General features: G+C 39.2%; 1 protein-coding gene across 1 annotated transcript in view; it reads left to right on the forward strand.

Annotated features, from left to right (window-relative positions):
* Positions 1 to 19,843, forward strand: part of SPAG6 (sperm associated antigen 6) — a 64,334-nt gene extending 44,491 nt beyond the window's left edge. The window contains exons 7-10 of the mRNA XM_049626635.1: positions 2,560 to 2,751; positions 11,391 to 11,507; positions 13,697 to 13,842; positions 18,864 to 19,843. Coding sequence (XP_049482592.1) covers positions 2,560 to 2,751; positions 11,391 to 11,507; positions 13,697 to 13,842; positions 18,864 to 18,933 — 525 coding nt within the window. The 3' untranslated portion in view covers positions 18,934 to 19,843. The remainder of the gene's footprint in view (positions 1 to 2,559; positions 2,752 to 11,390; positions 11,508 to 13,696; positions 13,843 to 18,863) is intronic.
* Positions 19,844 to 25,851: the final 6,008 nt, after the last annotated feature.

Raw genomic sequence — 25,851 nt, forward strand, 5'->3', positions numbered from 1 at the left:
ATTCCTGGTGGTCGTCTTTATTATTCTCTGACGTCTACACATTATCCTGTTTCCCGTCACTTGGGTAGGAGATGACAAGACTAGGTCTTCCCTTCTTTACCCGCCTTCTCTCCGTCAGCTTTCGTGAACTAATTTCTCTTCTCAGAGGTAGGCAATTCACAGCACACATCAGATAGTAATGTTTTTGTTTCCTTGCTCTAGGGATTTGGCCCTATCTCAGCTCGGTATTGACCCACCACGGAGTGTCGCCTTGGCACGTAGTAGGTGCTCGAAAAATATTTCTTGAATGAATAAATACTGATCTCCCAAAGAATGCTTCAAAAGCTGTAGGCTTACAGTGTCTCTGGCAACCCTCTAGGGTGTGGGTTTCTTATCAGCATAGAAAACCTGCTGCTGTATGTTAAACAGAAGTGTGGATTTTTTTTTATATCCCTTGCTAATCCTCAGAATAAAGAGGAACCTCAGATCTTTATTTTCTACCTATTCCTTGATAATTCTTTGCTCCCCTCCCTTTTTATCCTGCGCTTTTCCTTTTGTTCTTCTATTACCAAAGACTGTGATAGCGACTAGAGCGGTGGTACCGCTTTCTGAAGGGTCACCGTGGGGATATTATTGGGATTTTCGATTTGCAGTTCTCTGCACAGAGTCAGAAAGCTTACACGTAGGAAAGCATGTAAGAAGCCATTACTTTTGCTCCCTGTGTTTCTTCCCCAAACTAACCAGGAGGCGCTCCCCTCCTTTGGTCTAGGGTCGCCGCTGTCCTCTCCCACCTAGTTTGCCCTTCAGTCAGTGAAGAGCGGGGTGGAGGCAGCCGCAGTTTGAGGCAAACCACACAGAGCCGCGTTATTCTTTCCTTTTCCTCCGCGGTACAGGGCCTAGTAACAACTCACATTCAAATAACACTTGGTAATTTTCAAAGCACATTCATAACAACCGAGGCCAGTAAGTCAGAATTTGGGGGGATGGGGAGAAGGTGCCTTCTCTCCCTCTTGCTGCTTCATTCGTGATGTATCCCAGAAGTATGGGGTTTCTGGAAAGGTTCCTCACTCTGCAGACAGATCTGACCTTTTTCGTATTGGCAGATGCACATTTTTAGTTGTAAGAAGGAAGCCAATGAAGAGATATGGCAGGTTTCTTCAGGAAATTGGTCTTACTAATAACCAAATTTAAAGGCAGACAAGGGACGCCTGGGTGGCTCGGTTGGTTAAGCGTCTGGCTCTTGGTTTCAGCTCAGATCGTGATTTGTGAGTTCAAGCCCCGCATCGGACTCTGTGCTGACAGGGCAGAGCCTGCTTGGGATTCTCTCTCTCTCTGCCCCTCTCCTGCTCATACACTCACCCTCTCTCTCTCAAAATACATAAATGAACTTTTAAAAAAATAAATAAAAAATACAGGCCAACAAAAAGAAAGTATACATGATCATTTGGCCTTTGCTATGGTAGCCTGACCATGTGACAAGATTGGCTTTTATGATACTAAATTTAAGGTGATAATTATCCTTTTTTTTATGACTAAATTTTTTTAAGTTTTATTTATTTATTTTGAAAGAGAGAGAGAGAGAGAGAGAGAGAGAACACGCATCAGCAGGAGAGGGGCAGAGAGAGGGAGACAGAATCCCAAACAGGATCTGCACTTGTCAGTGTGGAGCCTGATGCAGGGTTTGAACCCGTGAACCGTGAGATCGTGACCTGAGCCAAAATCAAGTGTCAGATGCTTAACCGACTGAGCCACCCAGGTGCCCTGAGGTGGTAATTATTATAGTCTCAAATGAGTTAGGAAGTTATGCCTGTACAGAATTTGGAATTATAAATCGATTTGGTTATTTGAGTCTTCCTTGGGTATATAAACTATGGTGTCTTTGAGACCCGTTAGTTAATTCTGCTTTGAGTATCGAGATAAAACTGAAGCCTGAGCGAAATATAAGCACATGCTATCTGTATAACAAAAGTAATCATTTCTACTTTGACATTTAATCATGTTAAAACGGAAAAAACTATCGTTTAAAAGTTAGCCAAAATAAGTGAAAATTATTTAGTATTCAGGAAAGTTTTTAGTGAAGGTACTTCATATAAATGTTACTTAAATGGAATTCTGGCTCGTTCTTGTAATTTTGGATCTATAGTAGTTATTTTGTTGTCAGATCTATTATACTTGGTGAAAGGTGATTTTTTTAAAGGATTCTAAATTAACTTTTTAAACAAAGGCCGATAAAAGGCTTCAAAACCCTGAGCACTTTTATTTTGTCACAGTGGAATCTGGTTTTGCCCGTAATATGCTAGCCCGGGACATCTGTTGTTTGGTTAAATGCCTATTTGGGGAGGAAACGCTAGCAGAGATGTTCTTAGTTTAGTTGGATTGTTACAGATAATTAAGGTAAATTAGTTCTAGTCATTTTATCGACTTGAAAAATGACAGCCCCTGTGACGTGCTCATTTATCGAACCGTTGAGGAAAAAAAGGATCAAGGCCAAAATGATGCCTTCTCATGTTTGGGAGACACGGGAGCCTCTTTAATCCCGCTCTGGATTCATACCACTCGCTCTTTTGATGGACGCTGCAGGCTGTGCCCCAGTTGTCGGTCTGCCTGTCCGAAGAGCCAGAAGATCACATTAAGGCTGCGGCCGCCTGGGCCCTGGGACAGATTGGGAGACATACCCCGGAGCACGCGCGGGCCGTTGCCATCACAAACACCCTGCCCGTACTGCTTTCGCTGTACATGTCCACGGAGAGCTCAGAGGATCTTCAGACAAAAGTAAGCGCTTCCTTTTTAACAGCTGGATGAAAATTTGCTAGATCTGACCCATTCTTAAAAATAATGTCATTTTAAAGGTGTTAAGTTATCATTATGGATCATGCTGATCTTATTAGTCAAGAAATACAAACTTGTCAGAAGAACTGAGGTTGAGGTGGCTTTTCTTTGAAAATGAGTCGCCCTTATCTCCAAAAGTCAGTGATATATATATATATATATATATATATATATATATATGATCTATGTATGTAGATCTATATATGTGTGATCTATATATGTGATCTATATATATGATGTATATCATATATCTATATATGATATCTATATATGTATGATCTATATATGTGATGATCTATATATATGATCTATGTCATATATCTATATATGATATCTATATATGTATGATCTATACATATGATCTATATATGTATATAGATATATAGATCATATGTACATATATATGTATGTGTATATATATATATTTTTTTTTTAAGTCAGTGATGTATTTTAAAGAAAGTTCTCTATAGGTGCAGTGTGGTTTGTAAAGTGAATGACTGGGTTTTGCATTCTGCATTCACGTTGACTTTTCTTATGGAATCGGAATTGAATAATAGGATTCTGGAGGTGGAATTGGTTAGAACTTTGGTCCGGTTAACATTAAAAAATTGAGTCGAAAAGAATTTAAGGTGCTTTCCAAAGGTATAATACAAGTGGTCAGAGGGTATTCTTGAAGCCATGATCTACCTCTTCTAACTCCAAGTCTGCTTGATCTTTTAATTATATGTTTTGTTTGTTCCTTAAAAGAAAAATGTCCATAAGATTCACTAAGTTAAACATTTATATATCATGCATTAAAATTTTTTTTTTAATTTTTTTTTTTTAATTATTTTTTTGAGAGAGAGAGGGAGACACAGAATCCAAAGCAGGCTCCAGGCTCCGAGCTGTCAGCACAGAGTCTGATGCGGGGCTCAAACCCACAAACTGTGAGATCATGACCTGAGCCAAAGTTGGACACTTAACCAACTGAGCCACCCAGGTGCCCTAAATCATGTATTTTTAAAAAAGACAAGCTTTCTGAAAAAATATTACCAGCTACTAGAAAGATTCACAAAGCATGAGTTTAATTAGGATGGGTTGTTTAATAGTTTTAGAATTTCAAAGAAAGAAAAAATGTTTCCCAGGATAGTCCCTATACTTTTCTGAAAGCAGTTTGCAGAATCGACTTGGACTGAGGAAAGTGCACAGAAAAGATAATAATTCAAAATAAACTAATGATAGTAAGTTAAATTCCATTTAAATTTTAGTTAAAACAATAAATTAACAAATCGGAAAGCATGTTTGCTGAAGCAACTTTACATGGTGTAACAAGGCAGGAAATTTACTTGAACGATACAGCTGAGGGGTTCTGAAAGTTACAGAATCACTTACTGGCTTTATAAACTTCTAAAAGTGAATTTATGTTTGTTTCGTTATATTTACACGTTATTTCACTACAGATTCATTGAGGGAAGTTTACTTCTAAGACTAACAGTTTTTCAATTTTTGTAAGACTTTCCAGATCACCGCAATGATTTAATAGATTCAGGGCTTCCCTTACATTTCTCCAGCGTCGAGTGGATGCTGGCTGGCAGTGCTTGGTAGAGAGGAAGACTGACAATATGCCAAGGCCTTTCCCTGGCTAACAGTTCTGTGACTCTTTGGCTTTCTGGTGAGAAACCACAATCGCCTTTCCAGTTTTGAGTTGTCCAAGTACAGCTGATTTACATATGTATCATTTCAACCTATGTATGTAGTTCTCTTTTTGCCTCATATTTTTTTAACCCATCACCGTGCTTGCCTTTTCTTCCTCCCTCTTTTCTCTCATTCGCACCTCCACTCCCCCCCCCCCCACCTCCCTCCTCATTTCTTACCCTTCCCACCCTGACCTCTAGCGGTCCAAAGACTACGGCCTCCCCTAGCAGGGTCTCCACAGGTACAAGCTGTGCCCGATATGTAATAATAATCATGTTCAACTTCTGGATTACCAAGACATAAAGTATTAGCAGTATCTATCACTTTCAGATTCCTGCCTTGAACAACTTTTATTTGCCTTTAAGTTTTAGAAATAAAGGCATATGTTAGCTATAGACTGAATAATCAATTGTGGAGTCAAGAGCATTTATAGTTTGAGAAACCCTTATAAATAGTGTCTTAGGTAGCACTGTATACTTTTTACACGCTACTAAGTTTATATAACTTGGTTTTTAATGAATTGTTATCATGTTAGGTTGGGTAAATATCACTAGAGTAAAATAGGTTTGAGAACTTCACCTTTTGAAATAAGATTGTTTTTATTGTGTGTAAGTTTCACAAAATTAGTTTTATTCAAACATTCAGGTTTACTCATAGAAGTTAAGGTTCCTTTTGTCTATGTTTGATACAATATTTATTTTCAGGAAATACAGTTGGTATTAAATTAAAAAGCGCGATCTTTATCAATCATTATCCTGTCAGCAATCTTTCCAAGGCCTTTTAAGTCCATCCAAATATTTTCTTATTGTAGGGACTTGATTATTATTTTTGCTTCCCCAAGGTTTCTTGGATTCTAACCTTGGTTGTTTTAAGGGCTTTACAATGAAAGTCCAAGTCTGTTTGATTTGACATTATCTCAGTAGGGAAAAATGTATCCAAGAGCTTTAGGAACTGTCTAATGGCATTTCTCATTTGTTACTCTGTGGCAGCTTTCACATTAAAGGCCACGTTGAAGTTCATTTTGTCCCAAAGGCAGGTCAGCTTCTGTAAGCATTCTCTAATTGGTTCTGATCCAGGAGAACCAATGAGCAGTCCCTTGGAATTGCTCGCATGTTTTCACACAGAGCCTTCTATCTGCCTGCACCTAAGTTATTTCAAATGCCGTATTAAAAGCTGCAAGAAAATATCTAACTTTTATCTAACAAGCTCACCTACATACATTTTGAAACTATTCACACAGTTGCCTTTTCATCTGTTTTGATTTAGGGGCATCATACTGAAATGGTCCATCTTAGGTTGGCATCTGAGTAGGTTCATTCGATTACCTTCGTTACGAAAGTATTTCTAACATGACTTAATTATTAAGTTCTTCCCATCACAGTGGTCTCCCTTCATTTTTTAGCAGCTTTATTGAAATATAGTTCATATGCCATATAATTCACCCACTTAAAGTATACAGTTCAATGGTTTTAGTGCATTCACAGATGCAGTCGTCCCCACAATCTAATTTTAGAACGTTTTCATTCCCCCCCCCCCCCCAGGAATCACCCCCCACCCCCCCTGCTTAGCTCCAGGCAACCATTAATTTACTTTCTGTCTTTGGAGATTTGCCTCTTCTGGGCACTTCATTTAAATGGAATTACACAGGGGCGCCTGGGTGGCTCAGTCAGTTAAGCATCCGACTTTGGCTCAGGTCATGACCTTGCGGTTGGTGAGTTCGAGCCCGGCGTCGGGCTCTGTGCTGACAGCTCAGGGCCTGGATCCTGCTTCGGATTCTGTGTCTTCCCCCTCTCACTGTCCCTCCCATGTTCATGCTCTGTCTCTCTCTGTCTCTCAATAATAAGTAAACGTTAAAAAAATTTTAACGGAATCATACATTGTATGTGGTCTTTGGTGCCTGGCTTCCTGTCACTTAGCGTAACTTTCAAGGTTCATCCATATTGTAGCACATACCAATATTTCGTTCCTTTGCATTGTCAAATAATATTCCATTGCATCACCATACTACATGTTGTTTACCCATTCACCAGTTAATGGACATTTGGCATGCTTCTACTCTTTTATTATTATGAATAATGCTGCTGTGAACATATTGTACAAGTTTGTGTGTGGATGTATGTTTTCATTTCTCTTGGGTATAAACCCAGGAGTGGCATTTGCGAGGTCATATCATAACTCTTTTTAACACTTTGAGGAACGGCCAAACTGCCTTCCAATGTGGCTGCACCATTTCCTATATTCCCACCAGCAGTGTATGGGGTTCCAATTTTTCCACATTCTTGTTGAGACTGGTTATTACCTTTGTTTCTTCATTATAGCTCTCCCGGTAGGTGTGAATTGGTATCTCAGTGTGGTTTTGATCTGCATTTCCCTGATGGCTAATGATGCTGAAAAATCTTTTGATGTGCTTATTGGCCATTTGTATATCTTCTTTGGAGAAATGTCTAATCAGACACTTGGCCCATTTTTAATTTGGGCTGTTACCTTTTTATTACTGAGTAGGAGTTCTTTATATATCTCAAATACAAATTCTTATCAGGTGTATGATTCACAAGTATTTTCTTCCATTCTATGGGTGGTCATCAGTTTATTGTCAGTGTTTTAATGGGGTTCAGTTTGTTTTTTCTTTTGTTGCTCGCCCTTTTGGAGCCTAATCTAAAAAGACTTTGCCTAACACAAGGTCATGAAGATTTATGTTCCCCCTTCCTTTTAATAACTGTGACTCTTTGGGCTACAGTGCTTTCAGAACAAAATTAATTTTTGAATAAGAAACATTATTCATTTTAGGCAGTTTTCATTAATGATCATCCATTAAGGAGAGCAACAATAATTTTTGTTATTTCTTTTGTTTTCTGTGAAAAACAATTGAAGTCGTATCAAGTATTGACAATTTCATCTTGTTAATTTCTATTCTTATGTGTGTTAAGAGATTAAAAAATAGTGTTGCTAGTCGCTTACTGTGGGTTTTACAATAGTTTTTATTAATGTGGACAGAGTCAGCTTTTAGAGATGACAGAAAAATGAATGAATATAGACCTGTACATGGTATGCTACTTTATAGGAAAACCTGGCTCAAACCCAAGTTGCCCTAAATAGACAGCTCATGACTCCTTCTCTGATATCATCATATATTATGTATACTTAAGGACAAACACTAGCTACTAAATGCTGTGACAATTAGAAAAATCCATAATCTAGTATTATTTCAAAGTAATAAATTACTTGATTTACTGAAATAATAGAGTTTGTTTACACCATATACATTCTCTATAATTCAGAGTATGAAGTTGTAAGAACTATTTTATTTTGTTCACTGCCATAAATAACCAAACATAAGGCATATTTTCTTTTTTAATCTTTTAAAATTTTTTTTTAAATTTATTTTTGAAGTGGAGAGAGAGACAGAGTGTGAATGGGGGAGGGGCAGAGAGAGAGGGATACACAGAATCCGAAGCAGGCTCCAGGCTCTGAGCTGTCAGCACAGAGCCCGATGCAGGGCTCGAACTCACGAGCTATGAGATCATGACCTGAGCCGAAGTCGGGCGCTTAACCGACTGAGCCACCCAGGTGCCCCCATTAGGCATATTTTCTAAAGGCTAATCAATTTTAAACCCAACATGTGACATGATCTTGTGTGTAGAAAATCCTAAGGAATACACACACACACACACACACACACACACACAAATACTAGAACTAGTAAGAGTTCAAGATCACCAGATATAAAATCAGTATATTAAAATATATCATAGGTTCATATGCTGGTAATAAACAATTTAAATATGAGGGGTGCCTAGCTGACTCAGTCGGTGGAGCGGGCAACTGTTGATCTCGGGGTCATGGGTTCAAGGTCCACGATGGGTATAGGGATTATAAATAAACTTAAAAAAATATGAAATTAAGACAATAGTTTCATTTACAGTAGTATCAAAAAGAATAAAATACTTAGGCATAAATTTAATAAGAGAAGTATAGATTTTTACACTGAAAACTACCAAACATTGCTGAAAAAAGTTAAAGAAGGTCAGAATAAATGGAGAGAGACCTTCCACGTTCATGGACTGGAAGATTCGATATTGTTCAGATGGAAATACTGCCCAAATCGATCTATATATTCAATACAATCTCTGTCATAATCCCAACTGGCTTCCCCTCTCCCCTGAACTTGAGAAACTGATCCTAAAATTCATAAGGAAATGCAAAGGACCAGACTAGTCAAAACAATCTTGTAAAGAGACTTATACTACCCAATTTGAAAACTTACTACAAAGCTACAACAATCAAGATAGTATGGTAATCAAGATATATGGTACATATATCGATGTAACTGAATTTTGAAAATCTGAAATAGACCCTTTTACGGTCAATTGATTTTTCACAAAGGTTCCAAGGCAATTTAATGTGAAAAGGATTAAGTCTTTTCAGCAAATGGCACTGAGACAATTATTATATCCTCAAACATAAAATATTAATTTGGACCCCTATCTCATACCATATACCAGAATTAACTAAAAATGGATCATAGATCTACGTATAAGAGTACAAAACTCTTATAAGAAACCTTGGTTTAGGCATTAATTTCTTAGAAATGACACCTAAACACAAGTGATAAACAAAAACATTCATCATGTGGTTTTTATCAAAATGGAAAGCGTGTACGCTTTCAAAGACACCATTAAGAAAATTAAAAAAAAAAGCCACAGACTTGAAAAAATAATTTGCAAATAATACATTCAAGAAAATACCTGTATTCAAAATACATAAAGGGCTCTTACAACTCAAAAATAAGAAGACAAATGACCCACTTAAACAATGGGCAAAAGATCTGAATAAGCATTTTACCAACAAATGACCAATCAGTATGTGAAACAACGTTCAACCTCATTAGTCACTACAGAAATGGAAGTCAAAAAACCATAATGAGCTATTAATTCACACCCACAAGAATGGCTACAATTAATAAGATAGTACCAAGCGTTGATCATTATTTGGAGAGTCTCGAACCTTCGAACCTTCTTACATTACTGGTGGAAATGTAAAATGTTGCAGTCACATTGAAAACCAGTCTGGCAATTTCTCGAAATAGTAATGCTATCACATGGATGAACCCCAAAAACATTACACTTAGTGAAAGACACCAGACTCCAAAGTTCACACATTTTGATTCCACTTACATGAATTGTCCAGAAAAATAAAATTTATAGACAGGAAGTAGGTTAGAAGTTGCCCAGGGCTGGTAGGGGAGTCACTACAAATGGAATGAAGTTCCTCGCTGGGACGATAAAGATGTTCTAAAAATTAGGTTGTGGTGAGAGTTGTACCACTCTGTAAATTTACTAAAAACCCACTGAATTATGTACTTAAAATGAGTGAATTTACGGTATATGTTATATTTCAATAAGGGTTGTTAAAAAATCTAAAGCCCAGAAATTGACAAGTTAATAAAATATTAATTGATATACTTTCTAGAAGTATGGAGTCATAAATCAAGTATACTTCTTGACAAAGGATAGTAAAGTTCAGTGAATTTCTAGGATCATTAGACTCTTCTAGAATTCTCAGTTAATAACTCGATAGTATATCACCATGGTACGGTGGTTGTGATCTGTGTTACACAATTAAGTAGACCTTATCACCAGTAGCGGTTAAGTTAAAGTTGTCAGCCTGCTAAGGTCACCATGATCCTAAGACGGCTCGCAAAGATATAACTAGGTGTGTCGGGGACTGAAAGTTTAGTCCCAACTTACTTGTGGAAGAAAGTTGGGTTGCGTTTCTTACCTTCCTTGCTTTATTTCATCTAGTTTATGAAACAACGTTTGAGGACAAACGTATCGAGAGAGAAGTTATGCAGGACTGCTTAGCCCGGGGTTCTGGGAAACCATAAAATTAACAGGGCCTTTACTGATAGCACAAATGTGATGAAAGTTTTCCCTGAGTTTACAGTTTTGCCAATTGTAAAATTCATGATGTGAGAATCAGAACGCTCCTTGACATTTCAAAAGCACTGTTAAACAATCAGTAGTAGGATCGCAGAAGACCAGGCTGGCTAAGGCCTGAGAGAGAATGGGTGATCGGAGGAAGGAAGCACAAAACCACATACAAGCAGGTGTGGGATTCCAGGGGGAAACAGCTGTGGGCCAACCTGACTGGGGGGCCTTCCGAAGTGAAGGGGGCAGGCTTTGATACAAGGAAACAGAATCACAACCAGCCGTGGCCTTAGAGCTGGCCTCAGGGATGCGCTACAGTCACATCAGGACCCTTCTTCAGCCACACTTGGTGTCACTGTGAAATACAAAGTGCTGGGGACAGAGGGGAAGTATCTGTTCTTGAGCTTGTGGATAATACCCTCCCTGCTGCCGAGGGGACCTCTCCCGTACGGTCGGGTCGATCTTTGTGAATGGGGCAGTTTCACATCTGCAAATGTTCACTGAATTACGCACATAGAACCTTTCTGACTATATACCTAGAAGTCATGAAACCTTTTAGAGAACACAGAATGTTTGATAATGACTCTCTACAATGAACTGAGTGTTTTCTACTTGTTGGTTGGAAGGAATAGGACATATTGGTGCTCTCATGGCTTAACATATACAAAGTTTTACATGAATAAGATATAATACATATTAATTTAGAGTCTATAGCTTTATGCTTAATTTTACTTTGCTCATTGGTTATTTTAAGAGATCAATAATACACCGCACATGCTATAAATTTAACATGAAGGCAACCGGCAGGTAGGTGAAACCCATGCCAGATAGAAATTTTTCTGACACCCATCTTAAACAATGAAACCCCTGCAGGTTGGACTGGAAATTCACTGTATTTTCAAATTCTAGGAACATGAGCCATGAATTTTGGTCAAGCTTTGATTATTACTTTGGTCTGTATTTTGCTTTGCATTTCAATAGAGTAAGAAAGCCATAAAGAGTATCCTACAAAAATGCACCTATTTACCGGCCCTTGAGCCGTTTCTGTATGATGCGCCCCCCAATATCCTGAAGCACGTGGTTGGACAGTTCAGTAAGGTAAGAGATGCTCTCTTTTCTGAAAGTGGGGGAAGAACATTTCAATGGCTTGTTAATTTCTTTTTCCCCCCGTTGGGTCAATGTCTCCTTCCGAGAGATGGGGGCAGGGCTTTACTCCTTGGTTCTCACTGACTATCGCGACAGGGAAGGCAACATAGGTTAATAACGTTCACATAAGTCAAAAAAGATTCACACATAAATAATTCATACTTCCTCCTTCACATTTTCCTCACAGCCTCTACTGTCCTTTTTAGTGTTCTTGGGGAGAAGACAGTATGTCAACATATAAAAACCCCATAATACAGACAGTTTATAGTGATAGGTAATTTAGCAATTATCCTGGTGTCTGTTGGTCTCACTCATCTGGGAACACCGCAAAGATCTTCTAAAGAAAAATAAAAAGGTCTCCGAGCCATGTATGACAAAGTCCGTGCACTCTTCTGGAGATGCTTTCAGAGCGTCATTTAGAGTTTATTGACTCATTTTACGAACGGTTTTAACAAATATAGCAACCATATTTCTTAGATCATTGCAGATTAAAAGTAGTAAGGTAGAAAGGTCAAGCTGCTGGACGTGGGCTTAGCCAGCAGGACTGACTGCCGCTAGCAAAGGCCGAGAAAGAATGATGGTGTTCCCACGGCCATCGATGGCCAGGATGGTAACTCAGGCTGTAAAGAACTGATTAAATGGTGCTCAGGAGATTTCATTTAAGAAAACGGGGTCTCTGGAAGTAGCATCCCAGAGTTGTTCTGAGCTCAGGCTCTGGAGCTGGAGGGCCCGGATTTTCCATTTACCAGCTGTAATATCTTTAGCAAACTCTTGACCTCCCTAAACCTTAGTAGGCTTACCCATAAAACAGGGGGTAATAAGAGTTCCTGTTTTATAAGGTCATTGTAAAGATTAAATGAGATGTTATACGTAAAGAATTTAGCTTAATCTCAGGCACATATTAAACACTCACCCCCCCCTCCCGCCACTGAAAACCACACGATGTTTTTAAGAAATGAAACACGGAAGTACTTAAGGTTGACTTTCATAAACTAATGCACATAGATGGGGGCCAAATTCCTCTGAATGGTTATAAAGCTAACGTAAAGGAGGTACTACTCTTCGCATACTAGATTTCTCCAAACAATGACGAATGAAAACTATATATTGTTACAACTTTTAAACTAGGTCCTGTACCTGCTTAGGTCTAGTTTAAGGTATTCATCTGAAAGACAATACTATCTTTTAACAGCCTTCAGTTCTCTCTCTGTCTTCCACGATCTCCAACAGCTTGGCTGACCCTCAAGCACCTGAGTCACCGGACAGCGGAAGGTTTCACATTCCTCGGGATGTGGTTGCCTCGGGATATGGTTGTGTGTGTCCAACACTTATGTTCTGCTTCCACTTCTAAAAAATAAGCCAAATCCGCCCCCCCCCCCCCCCCCGCCCCGGGTACTAGTTAAGAAACTGAGCAGCGATTTTGATCAACTAAAAGGGGAAGGGAGTGGGTTGCTGAGTGGCCCGTCTACAGAGTCATCAGCTCTTGAGAAGGAACAGCTGACATTATCTCTGAACGTTTTATTTTATGGTCTAGAGTGAGGTATTCTAGTTTTATTGAACTTGCTAAGAAAATGAAGACTGACCTGAACTGAGTTCAAAATAAAACTGAGTTCAAAATCCACTAAACCCAACGGGATTTGTGGAAGTTAAAATAAAGACAGGTACCGCATAGCATATACTCTTACAAACATGTGCCTTTGGGAGTATTTGCTTCAGGCAGAATTTTGTGTTCTTTTCTTTTTTAAGTTTATCTGTTTATTTTTGAGAGTGAGAGAGGGAGAGAGAGAAAGAAAGAGAGAGAACCCCAAGCAGGTCCTGTGCTGTGGGGCTTGAACTCACAAACCGTGAGGTCATGACCTGGACTGAAGTCAAGAGTCGGACGCTTAACCGACTGAGCCACCCAGGTGCCCCTGTGTCTTCTTAAGCAAACGATACCAGAGCACTAGACTCCTAGGAACCGACACATTTCTAAAAAGACTACATTTTACTTCTAACTGGCAGCAAACTTAGGTTCATTATGTTACAGATATATTGCACATAAATTCTCTTTTACATTTCCTCAGCTGTATTATTTCTTTTGACTAGCAATAATCCCACTTGGAAAAGGAAAGCTGACAATTTTATGTGCTTGACTTTTCAAGGTACTGCCACATGACAGCAAAGCTCGACGACTTTTCGTAACAAGTGGTGGACTGAAAAAGGTTCAAGAGATAAAGGCAGGACCCGGCTCTCTGCTCCAAGAATACATCAACAGTATTAACAGCTGTTACCCGGAGGAGATAGTAAGGTGGGAAAAACGGACTTTGAGAAGTTCAAAATTATAATGCGGGCTTTCTGTTTTGAGGTCTGGATTTTATATCCACCGTGTCAACACGTGGTCTTGGAAATACTACATAAGACCAACGTGTACCTTTAATTCTACCTTGATCTCTTTTCCCCCCTCAAATTTAATAATGTTCTGATTGACACACACACATCTCCAAGTCACACTGGAATGTCATTTGAGACATATCTATACTAACACATGCTTTATTAAAGAGCACCCAAATGCAGAGTCCAAGTTAAATTAACAGTAATGTGAACTTGATTTAGAAAGGGCCTATGGATTCTGATTTTCATGGTTTCCTGCATATTATTTTTCTGCCTTAGGCTCACATTTATATTAATAGGAGTCTAACAAATAGAAAAGAGATGTTGAGTGGTAAAAAGAAAGTTACTATGTATATTTGAAAAAAAAAATCATGTTTGTGATTTGCAGGTGCCTCATAGTAATGTAGCAGTTAGTTCTCTTCAAGATTAATTGTTTTAATAAGATTGATTTGTAGAGCACTAAACCTAAGCCTCAGTCCTTTTAAGTCGAAAGTACTATACCACTAATACCAAAATAAATAAGAGCAAAGTTACCAAGATAGAATGATTTAAACAACTGAGTTTTGAAAAATGCCCATAAACATTCAAGAATGTTTATCTGTATTTATCTGTATTTGTCTAATATTTGTCTACATATTTATCTGTATTTGTCTAATCCTTTCATTTCTTATTTTCTCTACTTAATATTAGAGAATATAAATTTGCAACGTTTAAACCAATGTTTAATATACTTCTTCCTATTTAATATCAATATGTGGTAACACTCATTGTAAAATCACAAAATAATTTTAAGATTAAAATTTGTCTTCTTTTCATATATATTCTTCCAGCAGGTTCTTTCTAGGGGTACAATTCAGGTACTTTTGTGAGCTTTATGACTGCTTGACTAAAAGAGTTCCAGTAAGTTAGCTTTAAAAATATTACTATTTTAAAAAGTATATCAAAGGAGTAGTATATCATAAATGTATATCTACTATATATAATGTATAAATAAAATAATATACAAAAAGCTTAATATAACAAACAAAATATGTGTGTAACCATTAAATGAATGAAATATGAATATCTTTTATCAGGAAAAGAAAATAAAAATAATTTGCATACATTCTTTAAGTTTTGGATAAAGAAGATGTGGTGTATGGTGGGAATATGCAATGGAATATTACTCAGCCATCAAAAAGAATGAAATCTTGCCATTTGCAATGACGTGGATGGAGCTAGAATTTATCATGCTGAGTGAAAACAAATACCATATGATTTCACTCATGTGGAATTTAAGAAACAAAACAGATGAACATATGGGAAGGTGGGGGGAGAGAAGAGAGGGAAGCAAACCACAAGAGACTCTTTTTTTTTTTTAAATTACATTTATTTATTTTTGAGAGACAGAGAAAGAGCACAAGCAGGGGAGGGGCAGAGAGAGAAGGGCAGACAGAGTCTGAAGCAGGCTCCAGGCTCCGAGCTGTCAGCACAGAGCCCAATGCGGGCTTGAGCTCACAAACTGTGAGATCATGACCTGAGCCGAAGTCAGTCGCTCAACCGACTGAGCCACCCAGGCGCCCCTAACCATAAGAGACTCTTAACAACAGAACAAACTGAGGGTTGATGGAGGGAGGTGGGTGGGAGATGGGCTAGATGGACGATGGGTACTAAGGAGGGCACTTGTGATGAGCACTGGGTGTTGTACTGAATACATAAACAAAATTATAGAAAGATGAAGGAAAAAAGAAACTAAAGGGCCCAAAATGGAATGGCCTATTAGAATTAACCAAAAGTAAGGCACTTTCTTGAATAGCAGTCTTCTTTTTACTCCTTTCCGGAATCACTTTCCAGAGCACTAAGGGAAAATGAAAACTCTGTCATATTAGAATGTAATCTGGTGCTTTGTCAAAATACCACCATAAAATTTTAACCTCCCATTCTATTTAGCTTATAATACCATTGTACAATTTTAACCTCACATTTAACCTCACAATATTAACCTCAAATCTGTGATCTGGGATTCCATTTTAAAAATTAGCCAATTATCGGGGCACCTGGGTGGCTCAGTTGGTTAAGCATCCAACTCTTGATTTCGGCTCGGGACGTGATCTCATGGTTGTGAGATTCAGCCCCGCATCGGGCTCTGTCCATACTGAGCGTGGAGCCTGCTTGGGTTTTTCTCTCTATCCCCCTCTCTCTGCCCCTCCGCAGCCTGCATTCTCCCTCTCAAACATTTTTAAAAATTGGCTAATTATCATGAAGAATTCTAATTAGCTTCTTCATGTTTGTTATATTTTTTTAAAATCTTTTTTTAACGTTTATTTATTTTTGAGACAGAGACAGAGCATGAACGGGGGAGGGTCAGAGAGAGAGGGAGACACAGAAGCCGAAACAGGCTCCAGGCTCTGAGCAGTCAGCACAGAGCCCGACGCGGGGCTCGAACTCACGGACCGTGAGATCAGACCTGAGCCGAAGTCGGCCGCTCAACCGACTGAGCCACCCAGGTGCTCCGTTTGTTATATTTTGTAAAGAATTAGGTTCTATAGAACTTAAAGGTGTTTTGTAGAAATTTTTGAAACATTGTCTATGAAAATGGACAAATATAAACTCGGAATGGTTTTATTTTTGTAATCGTATAATTCTCAAGAATCATTGGGTGACTATTTTAGAACTAATTATTCCTTATAATACAGATTATCAATGGATACGTTCTTCCAGCTGTTATTAGCCTAAACATTTGTTTCGTACTGCCATATTTAAAAATCTCTAATGAAGGTACTTGGTGGGATGAGAAGGAAGAAGCTCAGGGCTAGATGTTGGAAGGCCTGAGTTCTAATCCTGGCCCATTCCACAGCAGGAAGGTATTTTTGGAACTCCTCTATCTTCGGGATGTTTGCCTAGACTAGACTATATTATAATCAATATAAAAAATTATGAATGAGCTATTTCATTTTTCATGCTAAATTTTTGAAATCTGGTGGGTTATTTTATCACTTCCAGTGCATCTCAATTCAGATGCTAAATTTTATTAGATGTACTTAGCTGTATTTAGATTATATAAAGTTTACAGTTGAAAAAGTAGATTCACAAGTTGTTTCAAAGACACCTAAAAGTTTCACCTAAAATAACCGGAGTATCAGCTTTTACGATTAAATATAAAAATTCAGGTCCTCAGTCCTGCTAGCCATATTTTTTAAAAGTTTGTTGGGGCGCCTGGGTGGCGCAGTCGGTTAAGCGTCCGACTTCAGCCAGGTCACGATCTCGCGGTCCGTGAGTTCGAGCCCCGCGTCGGGCTCTGGGCTGATGGCTCGGAGCCTGGAGCCTGTTTCCGATTCTGTGTCTCCCTCTCTCTCTGCCCCTCCCCCGTTCATGCTCTGTCTCTCTCTGTCCCAAAAATAAATAAAAAACGTTGAAAAAAAAAAAGTTTCTTTACTTATTTTGAGATAGAGTAAGGGAAAGAGCATGCGTGCCCATGAGCGAGCAGGGGAGGGGGGCGGGGGACAGAGACACAGGGAGAGAGAGAATCCCAAGCAGGCTCCATGCTCAATGCAGAGTCCAATGTGGGGCTTGATCTCAGAACCATGAGATCTTGATTCATGAGATCACGACCTGAGCCGAAATCAAGAGTTGGACGCTTAACCCGACGGAGCCACCCAGGTGCCCCACACCAGCCATATTTCTAATGCTCAATAGCCACATGTGGCTGGTAGCTACCATATGAAACAGCACCATTTTTTAAGTTTTGGTTTTCTAAATCTACTTCTTACCATTAATATATAAAGTACCTATCTTGTGTCCGACCCGTTTATGAGGCCTAGGAAGGTGAGGCCTGTTTTAAAATTTGTGACTAACTCAGAAACAGTTGTGACTTCCCCAGTGTAAGAGTACTTCAAAGAGACCCACTGTTGAAGGACAATTTTTTTCAAGGCCAGGCTGCCTTGAGAGAAGAAACATTTTTGAGGATATTTTTTTATGTATGCAGGTGTCTGTTTAATTATGCCTATAAATACACTGTTGAGAAAATACTGTTCTGTCTTGTCCACCTTAACTGGACAAGTTGTAGAAGAAATTAGTGTAATATAAATTGTGAGTTTTTAAGTCACGCCTCTGAAGATAGAAGATAATGAGGACAAAGCAAATCTTGAACATCAGATTTTATCTGGAGAGAATACCTTAGGAGGTTTAATTATTTTGAGTGTTTTGGACAGTTGTGAATTACATTGACTTATTTTTTTTTTAATCTGGTTATTCTAGAATGCCTGCCAAATTTTATTTGACATACTTTTATGTGCATGTAAATTCTTTCCACAGATACGAAGCATACCATAATGCATTAATCAATATATTTAATACTTTTATAGTATATATTTTACAAAATGTTCAATTGGTAAATACAAACTTAAGTACTACAGATGCCCCAAATCAATGAAAACGACCAATTTCCTAAGTATGTACGATAGGATATTTGTAAACCATTTATTAAATAGTTCTTTAATGTGAATTATAAACCCAGAAATTTTTGTCTTTATGGGTCACCATATCTGATTAAAACATACAGTGAGAATAATCTGTAAGGCAATCAGAATGCAGACAATGATCAGTAATGACAGACTGTATCGTGTAACTTATGAAAAAACCTATTAGCTGTCCTCACTAAGGCAACATCAATCATTTAACAGAATAACAGTCTCTATAAGAAGATGCTATCACTGGACCCAGGTATCTTGCTTTGAAAATAGTTCTGTGCATTAATAGCCCTTCAGCCTTGTGAGTTGGTGTTTTCTTCCTTCACAGTCCCTCATCTTATGCACAAAGCATTACTGGAGCTTAATTATTCAGGGTATAGTTGAGGTTTCACTGATAGAATTAATTTAGATAAATATCTTACATTGAATCTTTTGTGCCTACTGTGATGAATCCTTTCACAAGTATCTAATAGAAAACTTTCTTTTTCAGGTATTACTCCCCTGGATATTCTGATGCACTTCTACAGAGAGTGGACAGCTACCAACCACTTGCCAATTAAACAAAGTTCTGTTTTCGTACTCTAATTCACCACAGGGCATTATGAACGGTAGCTGATAACGTTCTTGCCAAATATTTGAACTGAGCGCATTCTAGATTTATTCAGTGTGAAATACCTTTGGATAATCTTTTCTAAATTTATGTAAAAAAAAATTAGTGGCCTGAATGAGGAATGACTATTGGTCACTTGCTTAGGACTTGCTCTAAGGGTGAACTGTAAAAAGACATTAAAGGGCGCTAAGGCATTTGTTATTTTTCCATTAACCATCCCCAGCCCCTAAACACACATACCTCCAACCAGATATAGGTGAAAAATGATGCTGAGAACTCTTAGTTATCTTGGCCAGTTCCTCCCAGACACGGGCAAGGAAAGTGGCCTTGCAGATTCCTCAGGAGGACATTGAAGGGAGATGTCAAAAGAGGAAACTGATGACAGAAGTAGAAGGCACTTGAAGAGACTCTGATGCTCTTTACCTAAATGCATTAACCAAACACTTGGAATCTATGGATAACCTGTCAGGTTTTCTTAACAACTTAGGAAGCTCTCCTCCTCTTGATGCCAAATTTTCTAAGCTCTTTTTTCGCCTCACTGAAACAGTTCCTTTACCTTTCATGGGGCTGGAGGAAGTCCGTATTAAGCATTATTCCACTGCAGACATGTTTCCCATTTCATTGAAGGGTTTCTGAGTCCAGCCCTGCTCGTGAATAAACAAGGAAGCAGGCAAGTAAAATGGGTCCTTAGTATACCCTGTCCTAGCTTCACTTTCCCCCCAAGTTTTAAAAATCACATTTCCAGGGATTTAAGAAATAGTTTAAAAAGAATACCTCCAGGCTTGGACTTTGCATGCATTTTCACTTAGGGAGCTGAAAGGGGGTGACAGGGGGTTTCAATAAAATTTTAAACAAAAACATTAGAATTGTCCTCTGCATGTTTCCCGCATGTTAATTCTGAACTTGGGGAATACGTAAGTAGGCTTAAGAGTCTTGCTTAGTTGGCGTGTGAGTGTGTGTGTCTGTGTGCGTGTCTCTGTCAGTCTGTCTTTTGATCTAAAACGAGATTCCTTAAGTGATCTACCCTGGAGGCCTGCAGAGGAGGTGAATGATAACCAGACAGCCCTTGTTCCCAACCTGGCCAGCTTTCAGCTTTCCATCTTGGATTCTTTCCCCCCGCCCCCCAAAAAGAACCTACCCATTTAATTTTGGTATTTTCTGGATTCATCTGTCATCATTTCCTAACAGGGCATAACTTTGTTGCATCTTTTTTTTTCTTTTTTAATTTTGAAAAATTGTTTATTCCTTTCTGAAAGAGTGCAAGCAGGGGAGGGGCAGAGAGAAGGGGACAGAGAATCCGAAGCGGGCTCTGTGCTGATGGCAGCGAGCCCGACGTGGGGCTTGAACTCACAAACTGCGAGATCATGACCTGAGCCGAAGCCGGTCGCTTAACTGACTGAGCCCCCCAGGAGCCCCTGTTGCGTCTTTATAAACTCCATCATACCCACGATGGGCCCATTTCTCTTCACCTTCTATTATCCTAGGATTGCTTGCAGTTTGACTTTTTAAAACTTTCTGGGGCCTACTTTGTTTCTTTGATTTATTGCATAAGAAAATAATTTTTATTCTCAGTTGTGTAGGTTTCCTTTCTCTCCTTCATGCCTGACCAGCTTCTCCTGTGAACCTGTCGGCCACCTGAGAACATAAAGGTAGTTCTCATCTTTCTTCATTAATACCATTTTTCTTTGATGGCCATGTTGGTAATGACAAAAACCAGCGTGTCTGGGATGAAACCCCCTCAGCAGTTATGGGAACGGTGAATTTCCTATCACATACTTCCTGCCACTGTGTGTTGATGTAGGTTTTCACTTCATACATCATTTCATACTTATCAAAGAAATAACACAGTTAGTAGTGTTTGGATATGTGCTATAATTTTATCATACGCAATCTGGAAAATACATGCTGTGAAATGTTTCTTACTATAAAACACTTAAAACAAAATTAAGCTTGCTTTATTTTTAGAGAAGTCTATTATGAGACTTTTTTTTGAGAGAGAGCGCACATGTGCAAGCTGGGGAGGGGCAGACGGAGAGCGAGAGAGAGTCTCAAGCAGCCTCCACCCCCAGCACAGAGCCCAACACAAGGCTCCATCTCAGGACTGTGAGATCATGAGCTGAGCCAAAAGCAAGAGTCAGAGGCTTAACCCACTGAGCCACCCAGGTGCCCCACGATCATGAGGCTTTTTAAAAACTAAAAAAAAAAATATTTTCTATTTGTGCTAGAGCAAAATAATACCTCTCATTGGTGGTATTCTCTTTAATACTTTCGCCCCTGGTTTGAATTTTGTCAATTCCTAGTCTCTGGGCAGAGCAACCCTGTCTCACTGCTCTCTCTCTCTGCTGCAGTTTATTTAAAATTCAACTATCATTAGGATATTTAATTTAGCTTATACGACTGGCACTTTAGTTTTAGGACTTCAGGTCAGGAATGGAATGCTTGAATCTTATTGGTTGAAATTTATCGTTCATACAGTTTAGCTGTTGTGAAAACAGGTGCATTATCAGTGGTGCTGAAAAGAGATGTTGAAAATCTGGGTTCTAGTCATACCTGTTAAATAGGAAGGGGTGATAGTCTTGCTCAGCTTACTCATAAGATGCTTATGAATTAACCTGCAATGACGCATGTAACAATATTGTAAACTGTTCCATTCTGTGCAAATTGACATGTGACTTAAGGGGAACTTGACAGTCAGTAACAGATTACACATTTTGGCTGGCAACTGGGCACACCAGGCCCCATCCTTTTAGGTAAGCAGAGTTGACACCAGATGATTTATGATTCAAAAAAAACTACATTGCCTGCCCTCGTGGAGTTTACTAGTATAAACACATTTGCCCAGATGCAGGAAGTAAAGTAGGCATGAGACACAGGCATATTTCATGTAAAAGCAAATGACAACCTCATATTTACAGGAGGTTGACCTGTGGTTTTTTGGGTTTTTTTTTTTCAAGTTTTTAATTCCAGTTGGTTTTGACCTTTTCTTCTAATCTTTTCCTCTCAAAACTACCCCCTGAAAGAAAGGATTAAAGATCTGCTCATTTCTAATCTTGATTTGAGGTCCTGCACAACATAAACCCTGACCTTAAATTCCTCGGGGAGGTCATCTCCACTCCAAGATGTCAAGGTCAAAAACTGACCTTGAAAGAATGAAGGATTTGTCTGTTTTCAAATCACCAACTCTTTAAGTCAGGTGCTGGCGAGTGTTGAGGCCTATGTATACTGTGGCTTATTTTACCACAAAATTCACTGTCTAGAAAATATTGATTTGTGGCTATTCTGTTTCAGAGATTAAAAAGATTAAATGACACTCACTACTTTAGCTGTTGTATTTACCAGTTGGTTAAGGGACTCCGGACTTTCAAAATACAATTTGTCTATGCAATTATTTTTCTAGTAATATGAATCCTTTTGTTTTTAAGAAGACTTTGTAGGACATAAAATTAGACAATATTCCGTGATACTGCTTTAGAGAATGGTAAGTTTTATTGTATATGAGTAAGTAATCTTTTAAAAAAAAAATTAGGCAATATAGGAAAGGAAAAAGAAAAAAGCAAAAATATCATTCCAAATCTCACATCCCAGAAAATAATTGTCATTAACAAGTGGACATAGTTCCAGATACCTCTCTGAGCCTTTGTACAGATAAAACAAATTTAGAAAAGTGTATTCATACTATCCATGTTTTTTTTTTTTTTTATTTCAGTGGGTGTAGGGAAAAGGTCTCCTGCTAAATTAAGGATCAATATAAAGTATTTATAAATGGGCTCCTTTTATTAATGATTGACTACTATTTGCTAGAGAAATTTTATATTTTTTGGTTTTCTTAAAAGACCTTGTTTTTCATAACTGATTCTATGAAACATACCATGAAGTTTAATGTACGTCTTTTTCCTCTCTCTTCAATCCTGAAGCTACGAGTTTGTGAATGGTATACAGATTTTAAATTGAATGCTATTTATGGCTTATCACTTTTATAACACTGGGTCAAGAATATTACACTAAAAAGATATCATTTTGCAAGGTGGGTTTGTGTAGATACTTATACATTAAATAAAGCCTGTAATTTTTCCCATGTATCTAGAACTTGTGGTAATGCACTTCTGCTAAAATTTATACTAAAACACAAAATGTATACTGATAAGTATTTGATAAGTATCAAAGTATTTTTGGATATAAACAAGTCCAATCCTTTGAGAACTACTGTGATCACTTGTATCAAGCTCTCTGTCCTCTGCGGCAGGTAGTTTAAATCCTACACATGGAATTAAAATTCCAAGGAATGTCGTGGTTCTCCCGCTTTTCCCTTCACTAACTCAAATATGTCCTTTCTCTTGGACGAAACATGCCCTGCTGTCTTCCGGCCCCAGGGGCCCCCAGCACTGCCGAAAGCACGAAGTATCGGCAGCAGCCGGCTGGGCATCAGGGCAGCACAGCTCTCTGGTCACGTCTCTTCAAGTCCCTACACCTTAGTGTCCTGAAATGCCATCATGCAGAGCACAGGCTCTGGAGTTAGAGACCCACATCAGAATTTCAAAACTGCTATACCCTAACTCAGTGGCCTTCAGCGAGTTACCAACGGTACCCATTTTATAGGATCCCGAGGATTAAACAGGGTGAATGAGCACAGGGCCCGGCATGAGTAAGTGGTGACGCCACCACCTATATGGTGTCTTTGTGTAACAGAAAAAGGTGCACGGTCCTCAAGATACTTTACTTTCATCTAGCAGAAATTGTTGTAATATTCTCATTTTTAGACCAAGACACTTTACTGCCATCTGCTGGAAAATTCTCTTAATAAATATGCAAATCTATTTCTATGATGTGAACCACATCCCCTTAGATGTGCTGGTGCCCTTGTGTAGTACACAACCTGCACAACTGTGCGTATCAGTGCTCAGTAGATCATATTTGCTACTATTCTTTTCACTTTTGTAAATGGGGTTTAGAAGACAAGCCAAGATAAACAATGCTATTGTATGAAGCAATTCATTTCAAAAAAACCAAGGAGGGAAAGTTTATCTCTATAAATGTAAATCTCTAGTTACAAAGCCTGGAAACATTTGGGCTTACTACTTCCCTCACTTCCCACTTTCCACACAGAAAACTATGTTCTACAGTAAAATACGCAATTTAAGTTAGCAGAGCTACTAATTAAGCCATTATTCTGGCATTTATAAAAACCAAAAGAACAAACAGGGGATATACATATACAAAATCAAGGTATGTTTTGTAATAATCCATATAGCATTTAAAAAAATTTTTTTTACATTTATTTATTTATTTTTGAGAGACATAGAGCACAAGCGGGGGATGGGCAGAGAGAGAAGGAGAGACAGAATCTGAAGCAGGCTCCAGGCTCTGAGCTGCCAGCACGGAGCCTGACGCGGGGCTCGAACCCACGAACCGTGAGATCATGACCTGAGCCGAAGTCAGATGCTCAACCGACTGAGCCATCCCGGCGCCCCAACCCATATAGCATTTTAATCTAGATTTTAAAAATTGGATCCAGAATATTACATCGTTATTGCAATATGGCAGACCTCTGGAAAGCAACCCTGCTGGGGCTCTGTTCCCCTTTCTTCATCCCAGAACCTGGGCTGGGATATGATGGGCGACTCTCTTCTAACCAAATAGCCTTTATTGACCTTTTTGTACACCAAAGGCAAAAACGTGGCTCATTTTCATACCTAGCAGTACAATCATGAAGAAGACCGACCACCGTTGGGTGAGGGAGAGTTTGTTGGTAATGAGAATACAGGATTTATCTCCCTGGCAAGGATCCTAGGTGCTAGGACGGCTCTTGGAAGCTCGGAGAAAGCAACATCACATACCAGGTGAAGTAGAAATGTTGCACTGGCCACGGCAGAAGATACCAAATGCCTCGGGGTGGGCGTGTCAGAGGATGTACCTATACAGGGCTGGAAAACCCACCAGCTGACTCTGTCCTAAGAGAAGCCCAGAGGACACGCCATTTACCATAGTGGTAAGACACGCGTTGTTAAGAGGGTCACAACCCGCGAGAATCTCAGTGGCAATGCTCTTCCATATGCCACGGTTGACTGGTGGAGACTCTGTTATAAAACTGTGCTCCTCAACAGGGATGACGGGATCCCGAAATAACAGAGGCCAGGTGAATACTTAACCGTCAGAAGCAAGGTGTGTGCAATTATCGCAAAGGGGTTGCAAAACTGGAATGGCAACCAGGGGTCCCATGCGTAGACAGACATCAGCACGGTTGACAGAACTCAGTGTTTCCAGAGGCGGTCAATAAAAAGTATCAATTTGTAAAATAAAGATAGAAAAAAAAAACAAGAAGGATGGTCAGTAGGCTTAGGGCAGCTTGGTCACAGACACTTACCCAGTTTCTCAGATCAGGAACCAACTGACAGAGGACAGGCTGGTCGCTATGAGGATGGAACCTGAAATACCTCACTAAGTATACTCAGTAGCTATTTCCCCCCGAATTTCAAAATACTGCCCTGGCCCTTTTACTGGGTGACAGAGCACTGCAGCAGGTCGAGGCCCCGGTGCAAGGAGACCTGCCCGATCACTCAGCAGGCCCCGTGGTATTAGAGGGACCCGTGGTGGGAAAGTGTGCACGGTTACTGGTAATCCCAGAAGAAGTGCAGCACAGGCTCCCGGGACTTTGGAGCAAGGACACATCCTCTGTAGCAAAGAACTTTACAGCATTTGAAAAGAAGTTCTTCTAGATGAATGGCCCTGACTGAGACAGACCAAATGACCATGGGACATCAAGTAACTCTGCAAGCAGAGATAATCATGCGCTGGGTTCTGCCAGGCCCAGCAGCAAGAATCCGTCATGAAGTGGGAGTGTAAGATGCAGGGCCACGCGTGAGCAGGAGGG

This window comes from Panthera uncia, chromosome B4 (assembly GCF_023721935.1).
Source record: "Panthera uncia isolate 11264 chromosome B4, Puncia_PCG_1.0, whole genome shotgun sequence".
In the NCBI taxonomy this organism is placed as follows: domain Eukaryota; kingdom Metazoa; phylum Chordata; class Mammalia; order Carnivora; family Felidae; genus Panthera; species Panthera uncia.